At 40.9% G+C, this 26,838-nt stretch overlaps 1 protein-coding gene across 4 annotated transcripts in view; it reads left to right on the forward strand.

Annotated features, from left to right (window-relative positions):
• The window catches only part of TENM1 (teneurin transmembrane protein 1), a 299,751-nt gene that overhangs the window by 170,410 nt on the left and 102,503 nt on the right, over positions 1–26,838 (forward strand). For all 4 annotated transcript variants that reach the window (XM_021406358.1, XM_021406359.1, XM_021406361.1 and 1 more), the window contains 6 exons: positions 2,428–2,580; positions 7,882–8,081; positions 9,637–9,847; positions 13,035–13,136; positions 14,175–14,369; positions 18,176–18,376. In XM_021406358.1, the coding sequence (XP_021262033.1) occupies positions 2,428–2,580; positions 7,882–8,081; positions 9,637–9,847; positions 13,035–13,136; positions 14,175–14,369; positions 18,176–18,376 (1,062 nt within the window). The remainder of the gene's footprint in view (positions 1–2,427; positions 2,581–7,881; positions 8,082–9,636; positions 9,848–13,034; positions 13,137–14,174; positions 14,370–18,175; positions 18,377–26,838) is intronic.

Genomic DNA, 26,838 nt, shown 5'->3' on the forward strand with positions numbered 1-26,838 from the left:
TAGAGTGCAAGAGTCCGATGCTGGCAGAGACCATCGTCTCTACAGTGCAGTTGGTGTTTCTCAGGAAGGAAACAGACTGTCAAACATGCATACAAACAGTTTTGCTAGCTTGCCAGCTTTGGCACGAACTATAAAAACAACAGCACTTCCCAGCCTGAAGGGAAGACTGAGCAAGCAAACTCTTTGAATTGGTGCAAATGGATGACAAAATGGATAGTGTGTGTAATCTGGAAAAGATATACAGTAAGGAAAAATATGCATTACATATTCAATCCTTGCTTCAGTGATGTACCCTCTGCAGCACATGCAAATACTGTCTCAGGAAATGAATAATAGCAATAATGGAAATAGCATAAGAAGGCAACTAGATATGTTCATGATTGTGTAGCCACTAAAAACTTATTGATGTATGCAGTTATGTTTTGCATCTGGTGTTGATCTGTTTCGAGTGCTCATATAATTATTTGCATTAGTATAAAGAAATGTACATTCATTAGTTACCAGTCCCATTGCACTTTGTTCCTTTCTCTCGTTATTAACTCTTTAAATCATAATAATGCCCAGAAGCTCAAGCCAGGAGCCCGTGCTGCCTGCTCTGGCGATATCAAGGCATACTGATTTTTATTGTACCTTCTGTAAGTAGGAGTAATCTGTCTTGCATTAATAAGCTCCAGGAACAGAGCTTAGGTCTATGTGATCTGACTGCAAGCCCCCCTTTCAAAGTGTAAGCACAGTCCCTTGGCAGTTTCAAATCCATGGAATATGAAGCAGTTCAGCAGGTCTCAGACTTGAGGTGTCTCCACTAATGGTGGGGAAAGCCTCTAGCACTTCTGGGGAGTGGGAGTTTTCAGTCCGGTGCTGTGCTTTCAGAGCCCAGACCTGGTGCAGGGGCAGTGGTTTTAGCATTCAGTGAGAATTGGGTTGCTCAACTTGAAGCCAACATAAAAATATGAACGTTGCACATACTCCAACTGTGTCACCTCCCTAATTTTAATAGAAACACTGTCATTTGTTTGATTCGGATCATGCGTCTGTGCTGGGTGATCCAGGAGCGCACAGATCTGGATTTAATGATTGTAGACTGGCACCTTTGCATTCCTGTTGTAGTTTTGGCAAGCCCTTGAGAGGAACTCATTGAAGGCGTAGGGTTTTTGCTGTACAGTCTAACTTTGAAGTAGGCAAGAGAGACTTGTGAGCAAACATGTAGAAAATAGATGAGTTTCCTATATTGAGATTTCTTTTTCTCTTAAAATATATCCAGTGCAGAGAAAAACTATGTACTTTCTAAAAGCAAGGCCTCATTCTAGATCCCCCTCACTTCTCTTGAGAGTCTCTGAGGTTCCCAACCGATTCAGGAAAGGCAGGTACGGTGCCTTTTAGTCTCCCCCTGTGGGCAGATCCTACTCAGTGCAAAATGCTGCATGTGGCTAAAGAGCCTGTTTCTCAAGTTTTGCTCCTTTTGTGATGATTTCAGCTCCTCTGTGGGGGGGTATCTTCAATCCATATTTTAGTGGGTCATCAGTGCTCCCTGCTGAGTTACTTCAATGCTAAGGCAATGTCTTCCTTGGAAGAATTAGCCTGTCCCAGTAAGACCGAGGTAATTGTCTCGAATGACTGCAGTACTATCATAGTATGCTTAAAATAAGATCCTCTCTTGTTGTGCTTTTTTTTTTCTCCTACCATTCTTCTATACTTCAAATTAGAAAGAACAGAGAAGAAAGCAGAAAAAAATGAATGACTTTGTACCTAAAATGGAGTAAGCAGACCCCATGAATGGAGAAAAGCTCATAAAAGAATGTATAGATTTCCCAGTGTGTACATAAGTAAAAACAGATTTCCATTAATGTGTTACAAAATAACATTGCATATATTTTTTTATCCAAAGCCTGGCTTATTTTATCTGCAGTGTAAATCTAGGGCAAGTTGACGAAGTCAGTGATTTTACTAATGCTTAAACTGATCTAATTGAAAAGGTTTGAGAATGTGGTGGGCACAAGTTTCACTTACAGCTGGGTTGGAAAGGTGAGAAGTTTTACTTAGTGGCTGTGTTTTAATCCAACAAACTCTGAGCTCTCTGAGAGTTGAAAGCAGAGGGACAGCGCTGAAGAAACATTAGAATCTGTCACACAATATTTAAGGCATTCAACTGTTATCCTTTTAATTGCAACTATTTCCTTCCATTAATTGCTGTGGAAATTCATCACCTTGACCTGGCTGAGCTCCAAAAGAAAGTGTGGAAACTAATTAAACGTTGAGTTTTAAGGTAAAATAGTAAATTGCTCATTAAAACCCTCGAAATTCTGATTTACTGCTAACAGAACTAAATAATACTTGACTTTGCAGAAACTGGGTCATAGCATTCTTTCTTTATGTGACTGAAGGTGCTGTAGCTTAGACATCAATTAATTGGTCTTCATTTTTTTGCAGCAGTACACTTGTTCGGTTTAACCTGGCAGCTTCAGCGCGGTGAGGGGCAGCTGTATGAGAATGGAGTTAGCAAAGGAAGTAAAGGAGCAGAATCCACAGATACTACTTACTCACCGATTGGAGGAAAAGTGTCCGATAAAACGGAAAAAAAAGGTATGTGTGAAGGAGCAGACAGACAGGTGAGAAATATTTAAGCATTGCTACACTTCAGATTCCATATTTTCTACAATTTGGGAGTTTTAAATTCAGGTTCTAGCTTCTCTGGAACAATTTTAAAATAGATATCAGAATCCCATACCCTGATTGTTTGCTTTAGCAGAAGTCTCACTGAAATTAGCAACCGACCCAAGTCATTAAGAAGGTAATGTTCGATAGCAAAATAATTGCCTTTCTTTTGTGAGAGGTTGGAGAGCTTGCCTTCTGTTGGTAGAGAGGGGAGGTGAGAGTATATTTGCCGTGTACCCTCATTGTGCTGAGGGCTCGTTGCTGTGCCCATGTCTTGCAGACCAAAGCCAGTCTTAGCCATGTGAAAATTTTTGTGCTGACAGCTGAGAATATGCAGAAGGGCAAGAATCCTAATGCATTTAGAGGCATCCGGTTCTTGAAGGCATAAACTAAAATACAGCATCCTGTCACATCCTGCCTTAACCAGTCATCCTGAATCAGCATGCAGGAACCTCCTGGGGTTTCACAAAATGCCCGAGCCAATTTGGCAGCGGGGAGATGGACCCACAGCACCTCTCTCTGCAGCCCCATGCCTACTGCAGTAATTGTCTTGGGCGTGAGTGAAGCACCTCAGCATACTGTGGTGGCAGAAAATAGCTTTGGTGGTGTGGTGAATAGTCTTGTATAGCCATTTTAGAGGCTGAACCAGCTGTTCTGAAAGGGCAGAGAAGTGCCAGAGCTGGCACAGGAAAGGGCTTGACTGTGCAGCCAGCAATGTAAAACAGAGCAGAGCTGTTGAGAGGCTGCATAATTCCTTTCTCTCAGGTCCTCTAATTCAGTGTTGTTAGCTCACCTACCCCGATGTTAGCTAGAAACCTTGACCCATATTTCCCACTGACCACCATGTAATATAATAAGATGATGCTTTCTGACTGTAGGAAGCAGATATTGTTCTCATTGCTTTTTTTAATACTCAGAAAATGTTGTTAAATCAGATAGATTAGATCAGTGAAAAGTGAAGAGAAATAGAATGTTAACCCTAGTCTTTCAGTTGTTAGAAGGAAAGTAAAATTGTACTGAAAGTTCTGCAATGATGGGAGATTTCCAGAATTTCCAGTGTTTATAGCAGAGCAATGATCTGATTCTGTGTCTGCAAGGTAAGATATATGATTCTAAATATGAGACAAGGTGGGGAGGGTTGTACCGCTCTGTCCAGAAGGAAGATTGCATCTCACATTGGTAGTCTTACAAATCAATGTGGCACAGCTGGATAGAGATCATATTAGATAAATGAGCAGCAGAAATATAGATGAGGAGGCAATAATATTGTTATCCGTTATTTCTTTTCTTAGAACGGATTGACAATGAATTACAGTAAACGTTCCATACACTTTTGTATTTTTGTCCTGATGCACCGTGGAAAATGTCTAAGATGTCTCAAGTAGTTCTTCTAAAGTGCATTAAATCATTTTGCCAATATATTACAGATTTGATAAAAACCAATCCAAAGCATTTGGCTTCCAAAGGAGAAGCTATAGGAAAAACATCAAAACATGATCCTGGAAATTAGATATTTGAGGACAGAGAAGAGACTCAAATGAGTCAGTAGAGAACACAGTGTAGTAGTTTAGAAAATAAATAAATAACAGTCCCTTGTCCCGAGTGATCTTAATGTCATGATCCTCCCAACACACTGAAGCGTGGAGAGCTGTAACAGCATTGCCACTTCTCCAAGGGCTTATCCGGCAGTTTATGAGATCAGTCTTGAACATAGCTAGACTGTTGTCCATCTTGTTGTCTTCCACCTCTTGGGGTAGCATACAATCCAGGCTATGCTAATAAGGAATATACACTTGAGAAAACACAAGAACAGCCGTGTGGATTCAGTGCAAAGCACTGATATGTGCATAGTCTAGCTCTGGCTAATTTCCGATTGCTTTCTTTCTTTCTTTCTTTCTTTCTTTCTTTCTTTCTTTCTTTCTTTCTTTCTTTCCATCATCTTTAATATGTATCAGTAGTTTTTTACTCAATACTTGTGCCAAATACTCTGCATTGATGTCTCAGAAGGAGGACTGGTGACAGGTAACTCCTCTCACTTCAACTGTGTACCATAGAAAGCTGATACTTTGCCTTGAAGCCTCTTGAAGCCTCTAATGTGATTTCACGAGGATAAATAAGTACTGTCAGATATTGTGACCTCCTGTTTTCCCAACTCTGTGCAACAACACAAGATGCCGTACCAGACCTTGAAAGCATATATTTTAACTAATCTTTTAATGAAAATCAAATTTACAAACCAGCAAGTCAGATTTCTTTAAGAAGTCACTTTATAACACAGTGACCCATGGCTATGAGTTAACATTTTAATATGTAGCAATGTGATTAAAAACTCAGACGTCCTATTGATGCTGGTATTTACCAGGGGAGAACAAGGAGATTGATTGTTTCAGGATCAGTAATAATCAACATATGGGTTCTTTCTTGTGAAGATAATTGGCACCATGCTGTTCAGAGTTTTACTTTCTCAAAGCCAAAAGAAACCTGTGATTAGGAGTCTAACTTCTGTCTTAGAATTGCAGAGAAAAGTATGCTTAGAAAGAACGGGGAAGAATTAATACCAGTTTGTAAGATTGGGAGCAGTACTTGGAGTTGAATGTAGATAATTAAATGATATTTTGTCATAGGGAAAATGTTGTTATGAGAAAGAAGCTTTTAGAACAAGTGCAGAAGTTGTATTGCATCACTGTCATTTTACAAGCTTACCTAAGACTTTACAAGAAAGTGTAAGAAAGCATTTGAGGATAGTCTGAGAATAGCGTATCTTCAGATGCCTTACTTGTTTGGCCAAATACCTGCTTCATTCAATTAAGCTTAGAAACAGAGCTAAATGATTTTTTCAGTAGAGGAGAGCACAGTGTCTCAGTGAATAAGAAAATGCACTTCAGACATGGTGCTTACCCTCGCCTTCTCATGCTGTGTGGTTATCTGATAAAGTAGTGTTGGAAAGGTCGGGGTGCTGCCAGTACTGCTTTCAGTAGGTGGTAGATAACATGTATTTTTTCATTCTAGCATTTTCAACAACAGCATGCACTTCTTTCATAGAAATGAGATAACGGTAAATCCAAGTACTTGTGTGTTGTTTTTTTTTTTAATTATATAAAATAGTTACTAAAACAACATTTTCATCTGAACCTGGAAAGACTTCTCAGAGAAGTGTTGTTTTTAGCCTAGCAACACTCACTGCTATTCAGCATAATCTGATAACCCCAATTAGTGAAAATACTTTCTCAAAGGATGCCTATGCCCCAAGTAAAGGCCTTACGGATTTCATTTTCAACAAAGAAGCAGGCCGCCTCACTTCAACAAACTCAGAAGAGTTACTGTATTATAAAAGACCTTGAACATGGACCAATAATGCCATTAACTTCAAAAATGATACTGTATCCTTGACTTTTTACTTAGTGCTCTACCATCTTGTAATTGAATCACATTAATTACCATGTGTCAATATCACCAAAAAGTTCCTTAGTGTTTTACTTAACCCAGGGTAATTGCTTGCAAAGAATCATTAAGATTTAATATCTCTGGAGTACTGGAAATGGGGAAAAAGGTTTTTAAATTTACATCAGCCAAGTGGGATCTAATGTATGGGCTGGAGTGGGAGGGACCTGCTTTCTTTGCCCAGCTACACTAGGCTTTAAAATCTCTCTCAAAACTCAATATACAAGATTTTTTTCACAGAGGAAGTTAAAAAAAAGTGTTCACCTTAAACACTGCTAAAGCAGGGATTTGGGAATTTTTTAGCTTATGAAGTAAGTAACGGGAGGTATATTTTTAGAGTATTAGAAAACAATTTCTGTGCTCCAAATATGTATGCTTTTATGTAGTAAGGTGTTAAAAGTCAGCTCCTCGTTCTTGCTGTGCTTTTGTTTCCAGTGTCACAAGGCAGCCATAAACTGGAAGATCCAGTACCCTGAGGATTGCTCCTGCCTTGTAAATTAAGTCTCTATTCATTAAGAATGCTAAGTACTTCCTACACGAGTTAAAGCCAATGAAAGATCCCGCCGTGGATCTTTGTTATTAATATGTTTAGGAAAAATCTGGCCCTCGCTTCACTACTGCTATTCTCATTTCCAAGCACAATTTATACCATTTCATGTACATTATGTTGCATTTGATATTCCTGTGCATTACTGTAAAAGGTGAAGCTCCAGTCACATTGATTGCTCCTCTTTATCCTTCACCATGATGTTGGAATGAAAGGACATGGAAATAGATATGGCTGCAGCATTTGATCTCTTGGTTCCTTCTCCATTGTAGCACGCTGGCTTTTTTTTTTTTTTTTCTACTTGAGAGAAAGTTTACAAATGAGCTTGAGAGTTTTGCAAAACTTCCAGTGGAGTTAGCTCAGATGTTAGCAGGAGTTTGGATGTTAGCAGGAGTTAGCTCAGTTGTTAGCAGGGCTGGCTCTGTGGCTTGCAGTATGTCAGGATGCTGATCACAGGCAGGCACTAAAATAGACAAAGATGATGATACACACCAGCAGTGCAAGCCAGCTCCGTTTTAGTTTGGCAATGGCTTCTTTACACATTCCATTTCCCTTTCTATTTCAGCTCTCATACCCATGTGTGAAGTTACATACTGTAGATGTCTGCAAATTTATTGTTAGGCTCCAGAAAACGACGCCAGTTTTCTCTTTAGATTGCCTGTCCCCATCCTTATGCCCCTGCTATGCTTTCGTGCAGAAAGTCCGAGCAAAAACCGATGTTCCTTGTTTCTCTAGGACTAAATTATCACTGCCATAATGCAATTGTTAGGAATGGTGCTTCACAGAAATCCAGGGTTGGGCGTGGGCTCTGACTTAGCAGTTAGATGGCTTTTCTCTGTTTGCTGGTGTCCATTTGTGCAGCTTATGCAATGCCCGCCCAGCAGTAGCCGGAGCGCCGTGCCAGAGGAAGCTGTCCCGCTGCGTGCTGTCCGTGCTGTGTCGATGGGTTCTGTTTGCACAGCTGACAGACAGACAGAAAGGCCGTGGTTCCGGCAGCAGCACAAAATACATTATTGTAGTCAGTAAAGCGTTTCAAGATTTCCAGGGCAAAAACGTTCGGTGACACCTATCATGGTAAATACTGCACACAAGCTTATCTCTATTTTTCATCTAGCTGAATGAAGAATACAACAATTTCCATAAAATATCCTCAGTTTAGGTGTTATTTATTGTACGTGATGCGGTATCCTCACCCCCTATGAATATGCAACTGATTGTTTTCTTTGTTTCTGGAAAATCAGTGTTTCAGAAGGGACGGGCCATAGACACAGGAGAAGTTGAGATTGGAGCACAAGTTATGCAGACAATCCCACCCGGCTTGTTCTGGCGCTTTCAGATCACCATCCATCACCCCGTGTACCTGAAATTTAACATTTCACTGGCAAAGGATTCTCTGCTGGGAATTTACGGCAGAAGAAACATTCCACCTACTCACACGCAGGTAATTACTAGTAACGTTATCGTGCATTACAGTTTCAAAGAGCAATGGTTTCTGGTGTTCTCAATGCGCTTGCAAAGCAGGGAGGAAGGAAGGAACTTTCTGTAACCACACGAAGCATTCTGTTCATCCCATTCTTTTGCTGAGGTCTAGCTGAACCCTCAAAACACGCCCACCCACATGGACAGGCAGCGCTGTATCAACAAAGTCAGCAGTTCTGACCACTGCCATATGACTCTGTGGGAGCATGGACAGGTGCACGCTGTGCAGCTCCAGCATCTTCTCTTAGGGTAGTGGCGTGAAATACCAGTTCATTTGAAAATGCTGTAGTCTTTCTAGGTATTCATCAAAACAAGCAGACTACAGTCAGTGTAAATAGGGGGAAGAAAAAAAGCTGTTTGTAATTCTAGTTTCTGATACAAATATTATTTCTAAGCATTTTCTGCAGGGGATTTGCAGGAGAAAGACTATCTCAGCAAAAAGAATGTGCAGTACTGCTGGTTACATTCAACTATTTTTTTTTTCCTTAATGCATTTAGCATATGAAGCTATCATTTCAATGGATGATAATAGGCTTTTCTGCCGTCTGATATCAGGATTACACCATATGTGATAAACTTAGATGCAGAATCACGGAAAGATTGTTTAGAAACAACAGGACAAGGAGCAATAGGCAAAATCTGGAACACAGGAAGTTCCACAAGAACATAAGGAAGAATTTTGTTACTGTGAGGCTGACAGAGCACTGGAATGGGCTGCCCAGAGAGGTGGTGGAGTCTCCTCCTATGAAGATATTCCAACTGCCTGGACTCTTTCCTGTGCCACCTGCTGTAGGGAGCTGCTTTAGCAGGGGGATGGACTAAGGGATCTTCAGAGGTCCCTTCCAAGCCCTGCAGTTCTGTGATTCTGTGGGGATCATCTAGTCTAACCTCAAAATGTTTTACAGGAGGTTCCATCTTAGAGATTTTTGCTATTGTTGGCTTGAATTTAAGGTGGGCCTTCAGTTGAGCTGAACTTGAACTTTACTGAAAATCCATTGTTGGAATCAACTCAAGTATTGTTTCTTTGTGACAAAATAGTCAATTATTGACATGAACTAAATTAATTTTAAATAAAAAGTAGAAGTAGCTTTTGATATTGATATTAAGGAACACATATTTAAAAAATTGGTATAGAAGAACAGCATATTTTATCTGTTTTTTGCCTTTGAGATGAATCACTGCATGGCCTAAGCATTATAGCCTGGGAATTTTGGAATTACTCCCATGAAAGAGGTGTAATGTTGAAGTTAGTCTGCTACATTTAGTGCAGCAACTCTGAATATACTCAGACAACAAGCTTTGGTGCCAAATTTCTGACCTACAATAATACTTATTATCTGAAATTAAGAACTGGTGCTAAACAGACCAGGTTATGCAACTACTGTCCACATTGGTGAACACTTAGCCAGGCAATTCCTCTCGAGATTTCAGCTCCTTGTTGCTTTTTGAATGGGACGTGGAAAGCAGATTCCATAAAAATTTACTAGGTGGTTAATTGTTGCTCATTATTATTTCAGTTTGATTTTGTAAAACTGATGGATGGAAAGCAGTTAATTAAGCAGGAACCAAAAAACTCAGAGGAGCCTCAGCAGGCTCCCAGGAATCTGATCTTAACTTCACTACAAGAGACAGGCTTCATCGAGTACATGGATCAAGGTGCTTGGCATATGGCATTTTACAATGATGGAAAGAAAGTGGAGCAAGTGTTTGTGCTGACCACGGCAATCGGTAAGAACTATTACAGTAAAATTGTTACCGTGATTACTGCATTGGAAAGCTGCATTTGAAAATAGATTGTTGATCCCAGCTTCTCTTTAATATTCTCTTGAAAATGTTTTATTGCAGTTCTGTTTAATTAACCTCAGCGGAGTAACTTCATATTGATGCTGATATTAGGCAAATAGAAACATTTGTGTATTAAAGACGGGTGTTAACAAATTAATTATGTGTGAAGTTGTCATGCGTTTTAAAACTTTTATGTGATAGCTTAAATGGCTGAGTAATTTCTGGTGTTATCTTGCTCAAAGCAGAAAGAGAATATGTCTGCCCTATCTATTTACACAGGAACCATAAATCCTACAGAAGTTATCCATGCCTTATATGTTTGCGTTTTCAGTATTTTAATCAGTTGGAAAATCTAAAAGGACACTTTTGTGGGCTTGATTGCTGTTGTTTGATGGATGTTTGCAGTTGTTTTGTACAATTATTCAACTGCACTATTTTCTTTGGAACTCAAAGGCAAATAGAGGAGACGCTGTCCGGGTGGGATATGAAATCCCTGTTGCCTCCTTAATAAATAAAGGTGGACAAATGTTTGCAACTCTTGGTGTTGCTGCAGAGCAGTGCTCACACATAGGGTTTGTTTGGAATTTCATTTCAGGTGAAGTGTTGTATTTATGAGTGCCTTGGTTTGCTGCAAGACTTTAACCACTTTGCCCTTTAGTTAACCTGTTCTGCCATATGTTTAGCAAGATGTCTTTACTAGTAATGGACATGCCATCTGCTCCTCAGAACAATTGGATGCTATTTTTACTTGATGGTAAACACCTTGAGGAGCAGGATAGTATGATTCAAATACCGAGATTGATGAAGGACTTACAGGAAAATTATTTCAAAATTGAAGTAGAAATGCAGTGAGTATTTTATGTTTGAAAGTTCATATTTGCTTTGCGGAGAAACGTGAATCTTTTACTGGTGGGAGAAATACCGTTGTTCAATGTTACGTGAGAAAATAATTCTCAAGCAATTTATGAAGCATGCTCACAGATGCTCTATGAGGAGCATAAAACCTGGCTGAACTCCAGTCCAGATCAGAATCCAAATATCTGCCCCCTTGTTTATTTGCACTGTAGCACAGCAGTGTTTATACAGGGGAGTCTAAACAGTATTTCATCGTTAAGTAGCATATCATCACAAAAAAAAAAAAAATTATTGATGCAGTTGAACGCTGCAATTTGTTTCCCATTAAATTTGGTGAGGAAGAAGGTGCTTAGCCCCTCTCTGACCTATAGGCAGAACAGGCTGGGTCTTACGGAGGGGAGCAGTGAGGGCCGTAGGATGGACAGGAGTCCACTAACCTGAGAAATGGCTGTGAGAAGAAATTGGGCAGAAAGGACTGGGCGGGAGGAATGAGGCTTCATGCTGCAAGAATCTACTGCTGATGGATTTGAAAATACTGCTATCTATTGTGGTCTCACAGCCTGTATATCTTCTTATATTTTTCTTTGTGCAGTGGTTCTTGGTTGTTGTGCTGTTGGTTTTTTTTCGGGGGGTGGGGGGAGTAGTGGAGGGTGGAGAAGAGGGAGTCACAAAAAAATGTAATCATCTTCTGTTCCTTGAGCTGTGCTCCTTACCACAGACTTTGGGGAGTGTCTGGGGCTAGAGTCATATTTTACCACTCTGCCCACAAAGGAATCAACCAGGACCGCAGTCTGAAATGGTCAGCATGGGGTGAGAGCTGGCACTCATCTCTGCTGTATGTCACTGCTGGCTGTGTGAGGCACTCTTGGCCTCCTCTTGAGCATCCACTAGGAAGTCTTTTCAGTTGCTGGATGTCAGTTTTGTACAAAATTGATTTTGCTGACATGTTAGCTAAAGCTCTGATCCGAGTTTCCCTCAGAGGGGAGTGGGGCGGAGTGTAATTTGCTTGCAAAATCTGTCATGCCTCCAGTACTTCCATAGACTGAATAAAGACCAGCCCAAAGTGGACGTTGTGTCCCAGGGAATTAACTGTTCAAACAGACAATTCTTCATTTCAAGTCAATGTAGGGATCCTTTATCATGTGATTCTAGGGAACTGAGAAGACAGGCAAGTATCCACACAGAGCAGGAGTAGAGCTGATAATGAACAGTAATATGTAAAAATTAATAATAAGCTGCATATCTGCGAAGAAGCTTGTTTCTGAAAAAAAAAAAAAGCAAGCTGATTTCTTGACCTTGAAACAGATATCCATGTCTAGGTTATGCATATCTGATGAGCAAGTACATATCAAATGCCCTTTTTTTGGTATAAATTGATAGCCTGGAAGGAAATGAATGTTTTTCAGTGTCACTGCAGGTTTTCAAGAGGAACCAACTCTTGTCTGTCCAAGTGTCCATAAATAAGATCAAACTAAACTTACTTCACTTACTTGTATTAGTGGTAGGATATGCTTATAACCCATCTTGGGAGCATCTTAGCCTTCCACTTGTTTCACATTCTTCACATATGGTGCATCTAAGTCATTGCATCCACCGAAATCCTGTAGGAAATACATGTGTAGATTAAGGACGGCTAACAAATGTACAGACATAAGCCTGTTCCAAGAGGTGTCAGGTTAAGTGGTTTCCTATCCGAAGCTGTATGATGAAGCATGCAGAAGTTTAAGATTAGACCTATAGGTGGATTTTTCCTTCAAATCCTGTTGTTAGGCCTATAAAGGCCTTGAGTTTTATCACTTTGTGAAAGATGTTTTTTCATCTTGTATAGAAGTGAAAACCCTGCCTTCCCCCAAAGAATGCAATTCACATGCTTCAAATGAACACCGTGGATGATACACTCTATAGACAAGTTTCCAACAAATTACTTCAGCAATAAAAGAAAGTGTTTAAGGTGAACGTTTCTCCGCAAATACTTTGGTTCTTGCAGTGCTTTTAATGGTGGTAAATTTTACATGAACACTTACTTTAAAAGCTTTCTGGTGTAATATGAATGATGCACTTATTATCTCCAAGCTGTCAAGACAAAATCTAATATTTGTAAGCTGCTTGAACAGGAATTTTGTTTTATACTTCCTATGAATGGAAATGGGCCTTTTACTGCTTCCTCACCTATTTGTATATTGAGATGTGTCCCACAGAGTGGGGTGAAGATGCCATGCATTTCAAATTCAGCTAATTTGTGTTTTCCTTTGTGCATGACACTCTGAATAAATAGAAGTCCTGGATGACTGCTCTACTAATTGCAATGGGAATGGAGAATGTATCTCGGGGCACTGCCACTGTTTCCCAGGATTCCTTGGTCCTGATTGTGCGAAAGGTAATTTCATATCTTTTAACCTACAGCGCAGGACAGGGATCGTGATTATGGTGTGTGACGGCTGGGCTTACAAATACTCAAAGACATTAAATGAGATTTGATTCCTTTTTTCTGACAGATGGCAGATACACTACAAGCACAGGCATAGAAAGTTTTTTATGCTGTACTTTAGCTAAGATGCCTCAACAACTTCTCTTGCTGTGACTTTCAGAGATAACAGATTCCTCCAACCATCTTGCACCCATTTTGTGATTTATTTATTTTTTTAAATAAGAGGGTCAGTTGAACACAGTGTTTACAGTTATTTAAAAGTGACAGTCCTTTTCACTTCAGAGAAAATCTCACATGTCAGTCAAATGCTTCTGCGGTCTTAACTTGAATGGAGGTGGAAAGGAATCCTAAACCAACATAGAGACTTTCCAGCACGTGGAGCAAAAGCTTGCTAACAGATTATTTGATCTTATTTCAGTATTGTCCATCATCTACCAAATATTCTGTCTGGAGCTTCTCATGTTTTTCCTGTGTTTCTTCAAATTTTAGATTGACTTTATGTTTTAAGAGATTGATTGGCTCAGAAATTGATAGTGGATTGTAAAACTAAGCTTCCACCTCCCTGGTTTACATGGCAATCAGCAATGGCTAAAACTTCAGTAGTGAGAGGTCTGCTTAGAAGAGAGAAGAATAGGGCAGTGCCTTCCTTCACAGGGAACAAGTATGAATGTTACAGAAAAGAATAAGCAGGCACCACTGTGCAAAATCTCTGCAAAGGCCCATCAAGGGGAGGGATTTTTATCTTCCAAGATGTCCCATTTCAAGTCAAAGTTAAGGTATGGTAGTGAAGCAGGCTGAGGACACTAGGGTGCCTGTTTCACTGCTGCACTACCTCGTTCAAAGATTTCAGCTTGTCACAGTCCTCAGATCAAGTGGAGGATTGGGAGGGCAGGAGTGGAAAAGCAGTTTTACAGAATGATAAATGCAATAAATGTTCATCTATGTAAGAATGTAAATATATTTAAAAGGTCAATCTGCCTTCTTCAGATTCCTGCCCGGTGCTCTGTAGTGGAAATGGAGAATATGAGAAAGGTCACTGTGTGTGTCGAAATGGGTGGAAAGGACCAGAGTGTGATGTTCCTGAAGAACAGTGTATCGACCCGACCTGCTTTGGCCACGGCACCTGTATCATGGGAGTCTGCATCTGTGTCCCTGGATACAAAGGAGAGATCTGTGAGGAAGGTTTGTGAAGTTTCCCTTTCTATTGTTAGGGAGTTTCATTTTAGTCTTTAATCTCCAAAGCTGTTTTAAGGTAGTTAAAACTCACATAGATGTGAGGGACTTACTGTAAGGTAATGCCTCTATTCTCAAAAGCACCTTTAAAGACTCAGGGAGAGGAATGTGAGATAGAAAATTTTCAAAGATGAAGGCGTTCAGGTCTCGATGACAGTCGGTGGGGGTTAATCACATAATTTCCAAGAATCACGTTTTTATTCTAAAAGATTAGAAGTGTTTAACATTGTCTAATGAGAATATCTAGTAAGTGGGGCATGAGCAGACCTCTGAAATGCTGAGTTTATCGTGCAGTCCAGGACGAATTCATTTCTCAGGTGGTTTCACTTCCCTCACTCTTCTGAATCCTGACAGCAAGAACCGGGTGGATGTTGTTGCCTTTCAGCAAGCAGGGGCTTCTCGGTCCTGTGAGGAAGATGTCACAGCATGGATTCCCTTTTTGAGAGAAAGCTGTGAGACCACCCCGATGTGTTCGTCTCTGCTTTTCTTCTTTCAAGACCCTGACACTTTTTTCAGGGAGAGAGGCTGGCATCGCTAGGCTCCTTGTGCCAGAAACCTCAGTCCCTCAGTGTGCATTGTCAAAGACGCTTTTTTTTTTGGCCAAAAGCTAAGGGGGGAAGGCAGTCAGAAGATGATCTAAACAACATAGGCTCTGGTGTTTCTCCAAAGCAATCAGCAGATCATAATCATCTTTTCCCTTTCTTCATTCTTTTGCATCTTAGATTTTTCTGAGAAGCGAACAGGTTCAGTTCAGCAGAGCATGCTGTGTAGCTCTGTTGTCATATGTCATTTTTACTATGAGCCTCTATTCAAGGTACTAAACTGGCGTCCTTTAAAGCTTGGCTAATAAAAAGTTGGAAATTACGAGAACAAGTAATTGTACTTCAGCTGCTTGTAGTACCGATGTGTCTCTGCCCTCATCTACAGAAACAGTTGTTATTTGGCTGCTGGCATTTCTGAGATAGCTCATCAGCTATGACTTTCTTCCCCTGTGCATAGCCTCGGAAAGCAGAGCTGTTCTTCATGCTTGCCCTGATTTGATGATTTTTCAGTAGTACCCTTAGCCTGAAGCTAGTGCCAGCATACTTTGTGCTTCGTGCTATATAGATTTTAGGTAATTCTTTTGAGTAGCACACAGAGGAAGCTCTTATGTGGCCTGAATTCTCTAATCAGAAAAATGTCCAGGATGGATTTGATGGATTTGACATACCTGATACGGTTTTTAAAGGGAGGATCAAGAGAATGTTTCTGACATTCTCTGTTGTTGGTAGTTTCAGAAATGGAGAAAAACAAGAAAACTCAGATGAGAAAAAGCAAGTAATGCACAAATGTACTCACTGAGGCCGTGATGCTGAATAAGCCTGAAGCTGACGAGAGACTGCCATTTGCAGTTACTTGGCTTGTTGGCATAATGCGGTCCTACAAAATGGTTGAAAAAGTAATTGAGATAATTGTGCTCAGACAGCTATTGAAACCAAGAGCGTGAGAACATTGGGTTTTTTTTTTTAATAATTATAAAAGTGGAATCATGTCAAAGAGGGTAGATAAAACTGTACAGTGGAGTGCAGCAGATTTCTATTGTAATAGTGTGTGCATGGCATGACCGCTCCATTTACTGCACCGTGCTGCATAGCTGGTACAATACTGGAGGTAACTCTGTCAGGGATTGGAATTATAATATTGTATGTAAACATGAGTTTAATATTGAAGCTGCATTGTTACTGCAGCAGACAGTAGCAGATGTACAATCCAGGGAACACCGGTAGCTCTGTATATTCACAGCTATGGGCAGCCTTTGAATTTGTCCTGTCAGATTCTTATCACTGAAAGAAGTGATGCTTTTTAACCTGGTTATGGAGGATCTCAGTTTCAAAAGATCAGAAAAATCAAGAGCTGTCTTTCAGGATAAGAGAAAATTGCCAAGTGTTTTTGTGCTGTGCTTAGCAAGGTGTGTGAGGGCTGCTCTGAAAATAATGCCTCCTATTTTATGATGTTGGCCCATGATGTCAGATGTGAATGTTGGTGGTACAGCAGTAGGGGCTGGACCTTCCCACCGGTGTCCCAATACATTGTGTGGCCATGTGACAGATGGCAGCAGAGGGACACTCTGACAGAATGGCTTCTGAGATGGAAGTAAAGATGAAGTGAAGGGGTGTCATCGAATTCCTCCCTGCAGAAAGAATGACACCTATCGACATTCATCAACACTTGCTGAACATTTCTGGAGATGAAATAGTGGGTGTGAGCACAGTAAGGAGTGGGTGATGAATTTCAACAGTGGCGACAGTCAGGCACCTCTGCTGGTGCACATAGTTACAAGTACAGCATGCAGGCTGCTGTTCATTGCTGGTGAGAATGCGTAGCTAATGGCGGTGACTGTGTTGAAAAAGAGTGTTTTGTAGCTGAGAATTTGCTCTATCAAATGCTGTAATTGTGCTCTTTGTTGTAGTTTCCATGGAAATAAATAGGAGGCATTACTTTCGGAGCAACCTATCTACTTTGTCCAGAAATACTGACTTCTCTTTTTCAGAATTACGTTGCCCTGTGCACAAGCCTGGAAGGCTAAAAACGATACAAAATGAATGTTGACATAAGATCTTGAACTGGTGGCACAGCAGCTTGTAGATATAAAGCATTGCTTGTTGATTCACAGGTCAGAAGGTGCTGTAAGCTGGATGCCCTTAATCTCATAGTGAAGCGTTTAGTCTTCTGCTACTGAAACAGAGACCATCTCTTCATTCTTGTAGTACGAAATACTGCTTGTTAAGTTCACTATTTAACTATTAAAACTGTATTTGGGCTAATACTTGAGAAATGCATACGAGAACTTCCACAGTGCCTTTTTTAACAACGTCGGTGTGAAGCATGATCTAACATGAATAGGCTAATTGTTTTGCGTGCTCAAACACCCCACGGATTCCTCTCTAGCTCTGTAGTCTCACTGCGGCCTCCAGAGAAGGCAGGCTGTGTTCTCCTTCACGTCTGTCTTGTTAAAGAAATGCTGGATCTTGATGAAAGAATGTGCTGATTATGCGGGACTAACCAGCTGATTTAAATTCTCCTACAGAGCTCCTGACTTTTTCACTAAGAATAGTTTAATCCAAATTGAGAACAAATTTAGCTCTTTGTCTGTTTGCAAATCGTTCATCAATATGTTACGACTTTTATGAATCTGTTCATTATCTGCAATTGCCCAGCGCATACTTTTTATGGGAATATGAGATTTCTTCACAGTGTGTGTTCAGAGCTTCACAATTTAGAGCTAATGGATGACCATTTTTTTTTGCACCAGATTCCCAGCTGTAGAGAGAGATTTCCACAGGAGCATGAAGCAATAGATCTGTCCTTTCCCAAATGTAAATAAAATGTAGAACACAAATACCTGAATGAAAACACAATGCACAATTGTAAAAATAACAGTTAATTGCTCCAGTTCTTTCCCAGCTCTGCTGCTGAAACCCGCGCTTCCCTGTTTTAGAGCAGCAGATGAGCATTTTACAAACAAGACAATATCTGTGCTGAGTAGAATCATGTTCTCCACGAGTCTACGCACTTGACTTTTTTTCCTTTTTTTTAGCTTATGCTTTTGCACAGATGTTAGCATAGGCTGTTGTTTCTTGTGTATTTGTTACCATCATTTCAGTCAACGTATCTGAAGAGAAATCACCCAGTGAGTCCGAATCTCTGACGCTATATGTCACTGGGAAAGCACCATGAAGGTGTAAGCTCTAAGCTGTGTATTCCCTGCTTTCCAGAGGACTGCCTGGATCCGATGTGCTCCGGTCACGGTGTGTGCGTTCAAGGGGAGTGCCACTGCTCCGCGGGCTGGGGCGGTGTGAACTGCGAGACGTCGCTGCCCATCTGCCAGGAGCAGTGCTCAGGGCACGGCACCTTCCTCCTGGATGTGGGGCTCTGCAGCTGTGAGCCGCAGTGGACGGGTTCGGACTGCTCTACAGGTTTGCTGGTTTTTCTTTTACAATCATGGCAGTTAAAAGCTTATGCGTTCCATTTGGCTTCTGAAAGACAGTAGTTACCATTGCTGTGCTATGAAAAACAAGACAGAGGTGAACCAGGGGTGTTATGATGTTGCGGACCAGTTTCTTGGTAGATATACCAGTGGGTTTGGCAACAACTGGTTTTGCATTGACAAGGATAAAAATGACTTCTTCTTTGCAACAAGGATGCTGACTGCCTGACAGTGAGAATGGTAGGCCTGCGGGAGTGCAGGCAGCTCCCAGCTTGGACTGGAGTTAAGCAGGATTCTCTCCTGAGGTGTTCAGTGCTTATCAGGATCAAGCAATGAGGGAATCCACAATTCTGAGAGAGACTGGGAGAGTATCGTAGTGTAAATCCAGTGGCTCACAAGTAGGAAATTGCTGTCAAAAAAATATTTAAACAGAAATGGTCGTCTGTTCTCTCATGCTGGGATAGAAACTCGTTTCTTTCTTAGAAGACTATCGGAGTTTAATCCCGCTGAATTTGATTAAGAGTTGAAATGGGTTTTTTATGTGCTTTGTACATTTACATTTCGTTTTCTTGAATCGAGAGCACTCAGGATATTTTACTCTGTAATGGAGCATATCATTACTAAAGTAGGTACTACCATTTTTTTTTTCCTCTGGAGCTCACAAAACTGGAATCTCAGATGATGAGTAATGCATCCTAGTACAGAATAGATCCAAGTGACAGATTTGCTGAATACTGTGGAATACAACTAGTGGTCCAAGTCGCCAATTTTTCTTAGAAATCATCATTCAAAAGAACACTTGGAATAGTTTAAATCTCCTTTCATTGATTCAAAGTTCATGATTATAATCTTTAAGTTGAGACTCCGTGGTAACTTTTTCATCAACAAAATATCGATAATTTTGAGTGTTTGTTACAAAGACCCCACATTCATTCCATACTCTGAAATTACCACATGTGGTTTCAGCCTGATGCCGTTAGATATGTTACCTGCTCTGGTAAGAATTGATTTTTACTGTCTTTCACCTTGCATTTTTTTCATTTATTTTATTATGTGCTAAAATAAGACTTCCAATGATTAAGCAAATAATTAGGAAAGGTGCCAGTAATTTATTAGTTGGGTTTTTTTTCTCCAAAAATATGCAAACTAATTCTGTTCTAGCATGAAGTTACTCAAAAAGAGCTCAAAAAGAGATGTTAAACTCCAGGAGTTCCATTGTGTCAGCTGCATGGGGCAATTAGATACTAAGGGAACAAAAAGCTAATGCATAACTGCAATGAAGAAGCTTTTGTCTGATGTGCTAGGATCATAGTTCTCATGTTTTTCTCACCTTCAAAGCTACCTTGTTGAATTTCTGGAAGAAAAGTGACTTTTTTCTTACCTCCATAAGCCAGTTGGGAAAATACCTCTCTGCATCCCAACTGTCCTCTACGTTACCAAGGTAGGGTGCTTTCCTGACCATCAACAAGCATATTGATGCCTCTGTATCTTGTTTATCACTTTCCTCACAAACTTTTAGCTTATTCCTAGTTCATTCATCCTATGGCAACACATAACAAGTCCCAGGGCTGGCATGTTCATGCAGGGTTCGCAGCCTGCCAGGCCTATATGAGCTGGGAATCTCCTGCAGAGCACAGAGATCTGCCAGGGGACATGTGGGCACCCCTGCACCTACAAAGGGAGCCCTAGGGTGCTCAGAGCATTAGTCCAGGAGGGTGACAGCCCTCAGCCAGCTCAAACAGAGGTGCCAGCCAATCACAGCACGTGATACGGAGGATTTCCTGCCCTGTCTCTGCTAGGCAGAAGGCAGTCATTTAAGAGGCAGGGAGGAATGGAAGCAGGTCTTTGCTCAGTGTTGCAGGTGCATCCCCTCCTGCCTCACCTCACCTTCCCAGCTGCCCTTACACGAGAGGCATGAGGCTCTGGAACATGACGGATGGCCCAGCAGTCATGTGGACTATCGGGTCCATCTGCCTCAGCGTTGTCACTGATAGTAAGTCTGACAGTACATCAGTACAGTCAAATTTCTACTTACTGCCTGTGATTCCTTGATGTTAATGAGTCATTTCCCTTTGAGGCAAATAGGCAGTGTGTCTCAGAAAGACAAAATCAAACTTGTGAATACTGACTACTCATTGACACGCGGAAGGGAAATTGAAACTCGTAAATTGAAGGTGCAGCATCAACAAACTGGAGAGAAAACCTCATTCTCTGTTCTTAGATGTATAATGTGGAGCCTAGAAATTAAGGGAGTAAAACATCAAGAGAAAATGGATGGCAGAGTTGTTGAGAGGGGCAGATCCTTATCTAGAATAAACTAGCATAACTGCAGTGATGCCACTGTGCAATGCCAGTGTGTTCCAGCTGACAAACCAGCCCCGTGTCATTAATTTATTGTGGCAAGGTGTAATATAAGAAATCATAGACTGGAATCTGTGACAGAGCTGATGCCTCTGACATTCTGTCCTGTATTCATTTCTCTAGACTCTATTCATCCAAAGTAGGCCAGTTTTTGTCCTCCTTACTCCAGGACATTTGTCATACTTCCACTGAATCCATTTATACCACTGAAGCAACCTAATTATGATCGGGAAAAGAATACTGGCAGTTCTTAGTCACAAAAACATTCATCCTAAAGTGATTATATGTAGATGGTATATATTTAGCATGTCTATTTTTGGTTAAGCTCTCTAGCAAGATTGGTGGTAATTTTACAAAGGGTAAAAATGGATCAGCAGCCTCTTCCCTCAGTATCTTGCAAAGCATAAAACCTCTTTAAAACTGAAGTGCTTTGAAAAATGCAAAATGTTGTAATTGTTCTAAATTGATATGTGCAGAGTAGAGTAATTTAAAAATCATTAGAAGTATGCATTTTTTAAAGTAAAGTGCTTCAAAAAGAAATGAAGGCATAATACAGTGTATTAATATAGTTCAAGACATCTCAAATTGATTTCAAAATTAAACATCAAAAACTGCAACTTGAAAAAATAATTAGGTAAAACCATCTCGTTGCAATCAGAAAACTCTTCAGGTTTCGGAAATTGCAAATTATGGGTGTCAGTCATTCTGATTTGCCAAGGACAAGGATATTCACTACAAACAACTCACAGAAGTGAAAATAGCCTTGAAATGTTTTCCACACGTGATATCATCCACTGTACGTTTTCTGCAGACTGTTATTTTCCATGCTGGCATTTTACTCCCTATTTTAGAGAAATCTCAAGAATCTTTTAATTAACACTGTAAGTATCCTTCATTGTTTTGCTCGGAAGAAATGATGGACTTACTTAATTTCATCTAACTGTCCGCTTTCTTTAATTTGTGAGGAGCTTTGATTATTACTGCTCTGCTAATTAAAAGGATGATTGAAGTTTCCCCAGCTGTACATTGTCTGACATTGTAGACTCTTCTTACTACTGTATATTTCACTGAATAGAAAAAAATGATGTGTGATTAGTTTGAATTGTATCTCCTGTAGAGTTGCAAGAGTTTGCAAAAAGATATCGGGTGAGCAAGATTTCTATTAAAAACTTTGTAGTTAAAGATTGGAATGGCTAATATGTTTTACTGGACAATTTAAAACATGAGAAATTTAAAGCAATGAAGAAGTACTCCAATAAAAATTAATTGTCGTACGTGTTGAAATCAGTCCAGCAGGAACCAGAAGGACCTGATGTAGTCATGTATGGATTTAAGAAACAGGGTAAGTCAAGGGTATGAGAGATACAGTGAGGAAACTTGGGATGTTTTTCGAGCGAGTGCTGATTATTTTGTAGATGTGCCAAAAGTAATGTCTCTTTCTTTTCTTTCTTCTTCCTGAAAATTAAGATCCTTAATCTATTGTTGTCTGTGTACAGCAGTTAATGGAAATATCCCTCATTCAAATGTAAAGCTAATTTAATTAAGTCAGGTTTGTAATCCTGGTACAGTCCACAGGCAAGTATTACTTATTCCCCTGAGTGGAACCCACAGCCCCAAATCTGGATTCTCCTGTCCCAGGAGCTCTTCCCTTATCCTGGACCAAGATAAGTGAATTGCTTGTGGCAACAGCAATATTGTCCTGTCCCTCCTCCATTCCAGGTAGCTGACAGAGATTTTCTTCTGCATGCTTAACATAGCATCTGTATAGGGAGTCCGTTGTGTGCAGGAAATATCCACCTCAATGTGTTTGTGCTAGGTCTAGTCCAGCAGATCTGTTTTAAGAGTAATGCTAATTAGGATACATAGTCAACAACTGTGTAAGGACCTTGGAAACTGTGAAACCAGAGAGACTGAAACAGAGCTGTATGACCTTGGTTGGGTGTTATCTGGTAGCCGAACCTGGCAAATAAGTGGGATTTTAGGAGCAATTCAAGTGCCAAAGTGGTTTAAGTACATCCAGATTTAGGTAAGCTGAGCAAAGGGTTTTATAACCTAAATGTTAAATTTAGACATTTAAAGTGGTAGTTAGGGGCCCACATCCCTTTGTGCATCCCATCCCTGTCACCTATGTGATAGGTGATCTAGTAGAAAGATCTGCTTTGTAGTAAAACATAGCAAAACAGCTGACAGGATATCACATGGAAAGGACTTACGTGAACACTCTGTGAGCTAGAAAATATCAAGATGGAGATTCTGAGTATGAAAGGATCATACTCTACGAGAACCCTTTTACAAAAGAGGTCTCTGTAAAGCAGGGAAGTTGAGGGAAGCTCCTGCTGATGCAGTGGGTGCTGTAATGGAGGGAGAACAGAAAAGCTGAGGTGGACAGAAGGACAATAAAGACATGGAGGTCTTCAAGTTTTAATTTGCAAAGGCAAATCCACTGATTGTACTCCAGCAAGTTACCCATGCCTGCAGCATTCAAAGAAGGGAGCTCATAGCAGGAGGCAGCTTCCCTTCCTCACAGCTGAAAAAGCACAGATGAGAGCAAGAGTACAAAAAACCACTAGGGTAGCTGCAGTTTCTGTCCTTCTGAAGTTCATTATGCAAAATGTGTCACACAGGTCCTGAAAAGCAGCTATTTAAAATATTTTTTATTGTCATGGTAAGAGTTCTACAAAAATAGCTATCATTTCAATACACTTATGCAGCAGACTCTTCCTATTAAGTTCAGCTTACCTCTGAAAATAGGAAATTGCTACTGATAAAAGTTGAAATCATGGAAACTTTCTTTTCTCCTGCATATTGCATTTTTAAGGTTTTTGATTGTGTAGATCATTGTGAGGATAAAATATGTAGACCTCTAAGGAAATCCTGGTCTCTGCCCTCTTTAAGCAAGGACTTTTGCTCAAATGTTTAGGCTTAAGTAACATTTCTAAAATAAAAATTGACTTACTGTAATTATGCAAGAGAACGTTAGGGGCGACAGAGCAAAAATTCCTTGCGTACTGTAGCAGCAGTGTATCTCCAGGCACATTGCTCTTTAATTTAGGAAGCCTTGGCCATTTTACGAACAGGTTATTAAAATGCTATCTGCGACCTTGTGCTCCGAAATCATTTTCTGGTGGGCTGCAGGAGGCGGATTGCTCACATGACACGTTTTTATTTTCAGTTCCGCGTCTGCCCGTGCACCTCGTTAGCAAACAGCCGGGCTGTGCCCCACCAGCTGTGCCCAGGGAGAGGCAGCTGTGGAGGGATGGTTTCCCTCCGAGCCACATGTGCCCGGCAGCACGACCAGGGGACAACTGCCCTGCTCAGCAGGGCTGTGCCAGCACGGGCGAAACCAGGGAGAAATGATGAGCGAGTGGAAAAATACATGCAGCATAGAATGGAGAGGGAGCACAGAGTGATAAAGGACACTCACTCGCTTCTTAACATGTAGGCAGCAGTTGTGCCCGGGGTGCTGAGGAACGTGGCGGCAGCTTGCACTGAAAAGCCAGGGCTGCGTGCACAAGGCACTGCTTGTCACCGGTACCAGGAAAATGCAAGCCAGGAGCTGCATCTTTGCATGAGCAGCAGCAAAGCAGAGCAGCAGCTGCCAGACGCGTGTCGCTATTTCTGTTTGTGCTGCTGACACAGAGGAGGTTACAGATTATTTGCTGAGAGCTGCAGCGTCTCTGTGCTGATCTTCACAAACACAGCGCTGAACGCAGAAATGTCTGCTCCTTGCCTGTGCAAGCAGGGTTCGTAGTAAGTCATCGAACGCTGCACGACTTGTGCTGCTCGGGGCTGTGCTCCTGGCTCTGGTGGAAGAGCTTGTTACGCCTGGCTCTTCAGTTTCCCTAGGAAACTCTTTATTTGTGCTAAAAAGAGAGGAAGCAATTCCAACCTCTTCAGCTAATTTTATTTTTGATTGTGACGCTGAGGTGCTGCTCCGAAGCTGGTAATGGCACTTAATTTCTCCTCTTTACTGTGCTAAAAACATTTTTGTTGGGAACACAATGTTCTCAATAGTTTAGTTGATCCAATGTTTCTGTTGTGCTTTTCACTGAAAAGGAGTTGTAAAAATGGATGTATGTCCATTTGAATATGCCCCACTGTCCCCTTTCCTTCTTAGGGTCAGCTCCACGCCCAACTCAGTCAGGAAATGCATCTATGCCACTTTTGGGCTGCCACTGCTTTTACACAAGTGAATCTCAACAGATATTCCTGTAATATATTGAGAACCAGAATCTGTGCCCAACTTTCCAGCTTTCTGAGCCCTTCGGAGATGTGATAAGTAAAATCCATCTTCATTACTGAAGTGAGTAGATATGCCCCGTCCCTGGAGGTGTTCAAGGCCAGGTTGGATGGGGCCCTGTGCAGCCTGGTCTAGTATTAGATGTGGAGGTTGGCAGCTCTGCCTGCGGCAGGAGGGTTGGAGCTTGATGATCCTTGGGGTCCCTTCCAACCCAAGCCATTCTATGACTCTATGATATGATTGTATGGTCTTAACATACAGACCACCTGACCTGGGTGAGGCAAGGACTTACCAGAGCAGATTTTGTGACTCGCTTCCAAAGGTCAGCCTCTACACCCCTGAATCACAGATGGTGCCTGCACTTTGCAGTGCTTAAATAGTTCATTATTTCTTTACTGAATATTACTAATCAAATTTACTGATTAAATAATTGTGAAAACTTTATGTTCTGAGCAGAGCCCTATTTGGTTTAATAATAATATTTCCGTGTATCATGGAAGATTTAGTGTTTGTAGAAAGACATACCCTGACCAACTCAGGCAATCTTGAGAACCCTTGCTGTAAACAGCTGTTTCCAAACTTTTATTTTCCTTTGATGCTGTATTAGTCCAGGCTGTGCCTGCGAGACAGCATTGTTAAAAGTACCAACGGAGCCAATTCTTTGCCTGTTTCCTTTCTGTCTGCAAAACCATTTGGGTGCTCTCTGTGTTTCTCATTGTATTTCTCATATGTTGCCTCCTGCCCATCCTGTTTCGCGTGACCTGTCACTTACTCCACAGGTTTCCCATTTTCCTAGACGACTGCTTTTCAGCCCAAGGAACTGTGGATTTCATTTTCCCCCTGTAAGTGGACACGAAGGCAAAGCTTTCGTAGCCTTCATCTCAGCCATTATGGCTCAGGATAGATTGTTCTGAACTGCTTTTTCTTACTAGTCTCCCGATCACATAAAATATCAAATGAGGCTGACGTTGCAAGGCATTTCCTTTTGTGGTTCTCAGTACATTGGGAAGGATTTCAGAGCTTATTAGTCAGACTATGATTCTCCAGTGACGACTGTAATTTCGCTGCTTTACGAGAAGTACAAGTGGAAATCAAATAGTGGAGACAAATTATAAAACAGGAGCAGATTTGACAAGAAAGCATTTACATGGGAAACGGGGTATTAAAAAAACAGTGCTGGTCAGAGTACTGCGGTTCTCCTCACCTTTGTGTCAGTCTCATCTTCCTTGCTGTTAGGTTGCACTTCTTTCCATTTATTTTAAGCATTTCCCACAAAGGCCTTATCTGACCTGCCAACGTGTATCATCTCTAAGAAAGAGACAGGTTCTGCAGCTAGAGTCCCTTGTGTGTCAGCACAGCGTAATCGTATTCTGCTTCACCAACACTATGGCTGGGTAAACAGAGATATACCCAGTGGCAAATGAGTAATTCTTTTCAGTGGTATCAATTTGCAGAGCTTTGGCTCCCTGAAATGAAATATCAGTGAGTGTGTTTACCATTACCAGTCCAGATTCATAAGATTGTATTGATTAAATTTTTGCACTGTAAAAATACCATTTTGAGCCATAGTGAAATCGATAAAGGACGAGGTTTTTTATATATACAAATTGGATTTGGATCAGGAAGAGAATATTCTTCATCACATGAAAAATAATGCTGAGAAGAAAAGTGTGATAAAAGATCCAAGAAGGGGAAAGTTTCTCTGTCATTCCCCTCTGCTTCTGCAGAATCTGCCTCTGGGACCTTTCTATTTGCTCACTGATCACTTTTTCAGAGAAGCAAATTTTCAAGCAATAGAAGGCTCCCCAGTGTGGAAAAGATACCAATCTTAATAGGTATTGTATTATCAG

This window comes from Numida meleagris, chromosome 8 (genome assembly GCF_002078875.1).
Source record: "Numida meleagris isolate 19003 breed g44 Domestic line chromosome 8, NumMel1.0, whole genome shotgun sequence".
NCBI classification, from domain to species: domain Eukaryota; kingdom Metazoa; phylum Chordata; class Aves; order Galliformes; family Numididae; genus Numida; species Numida meleagris.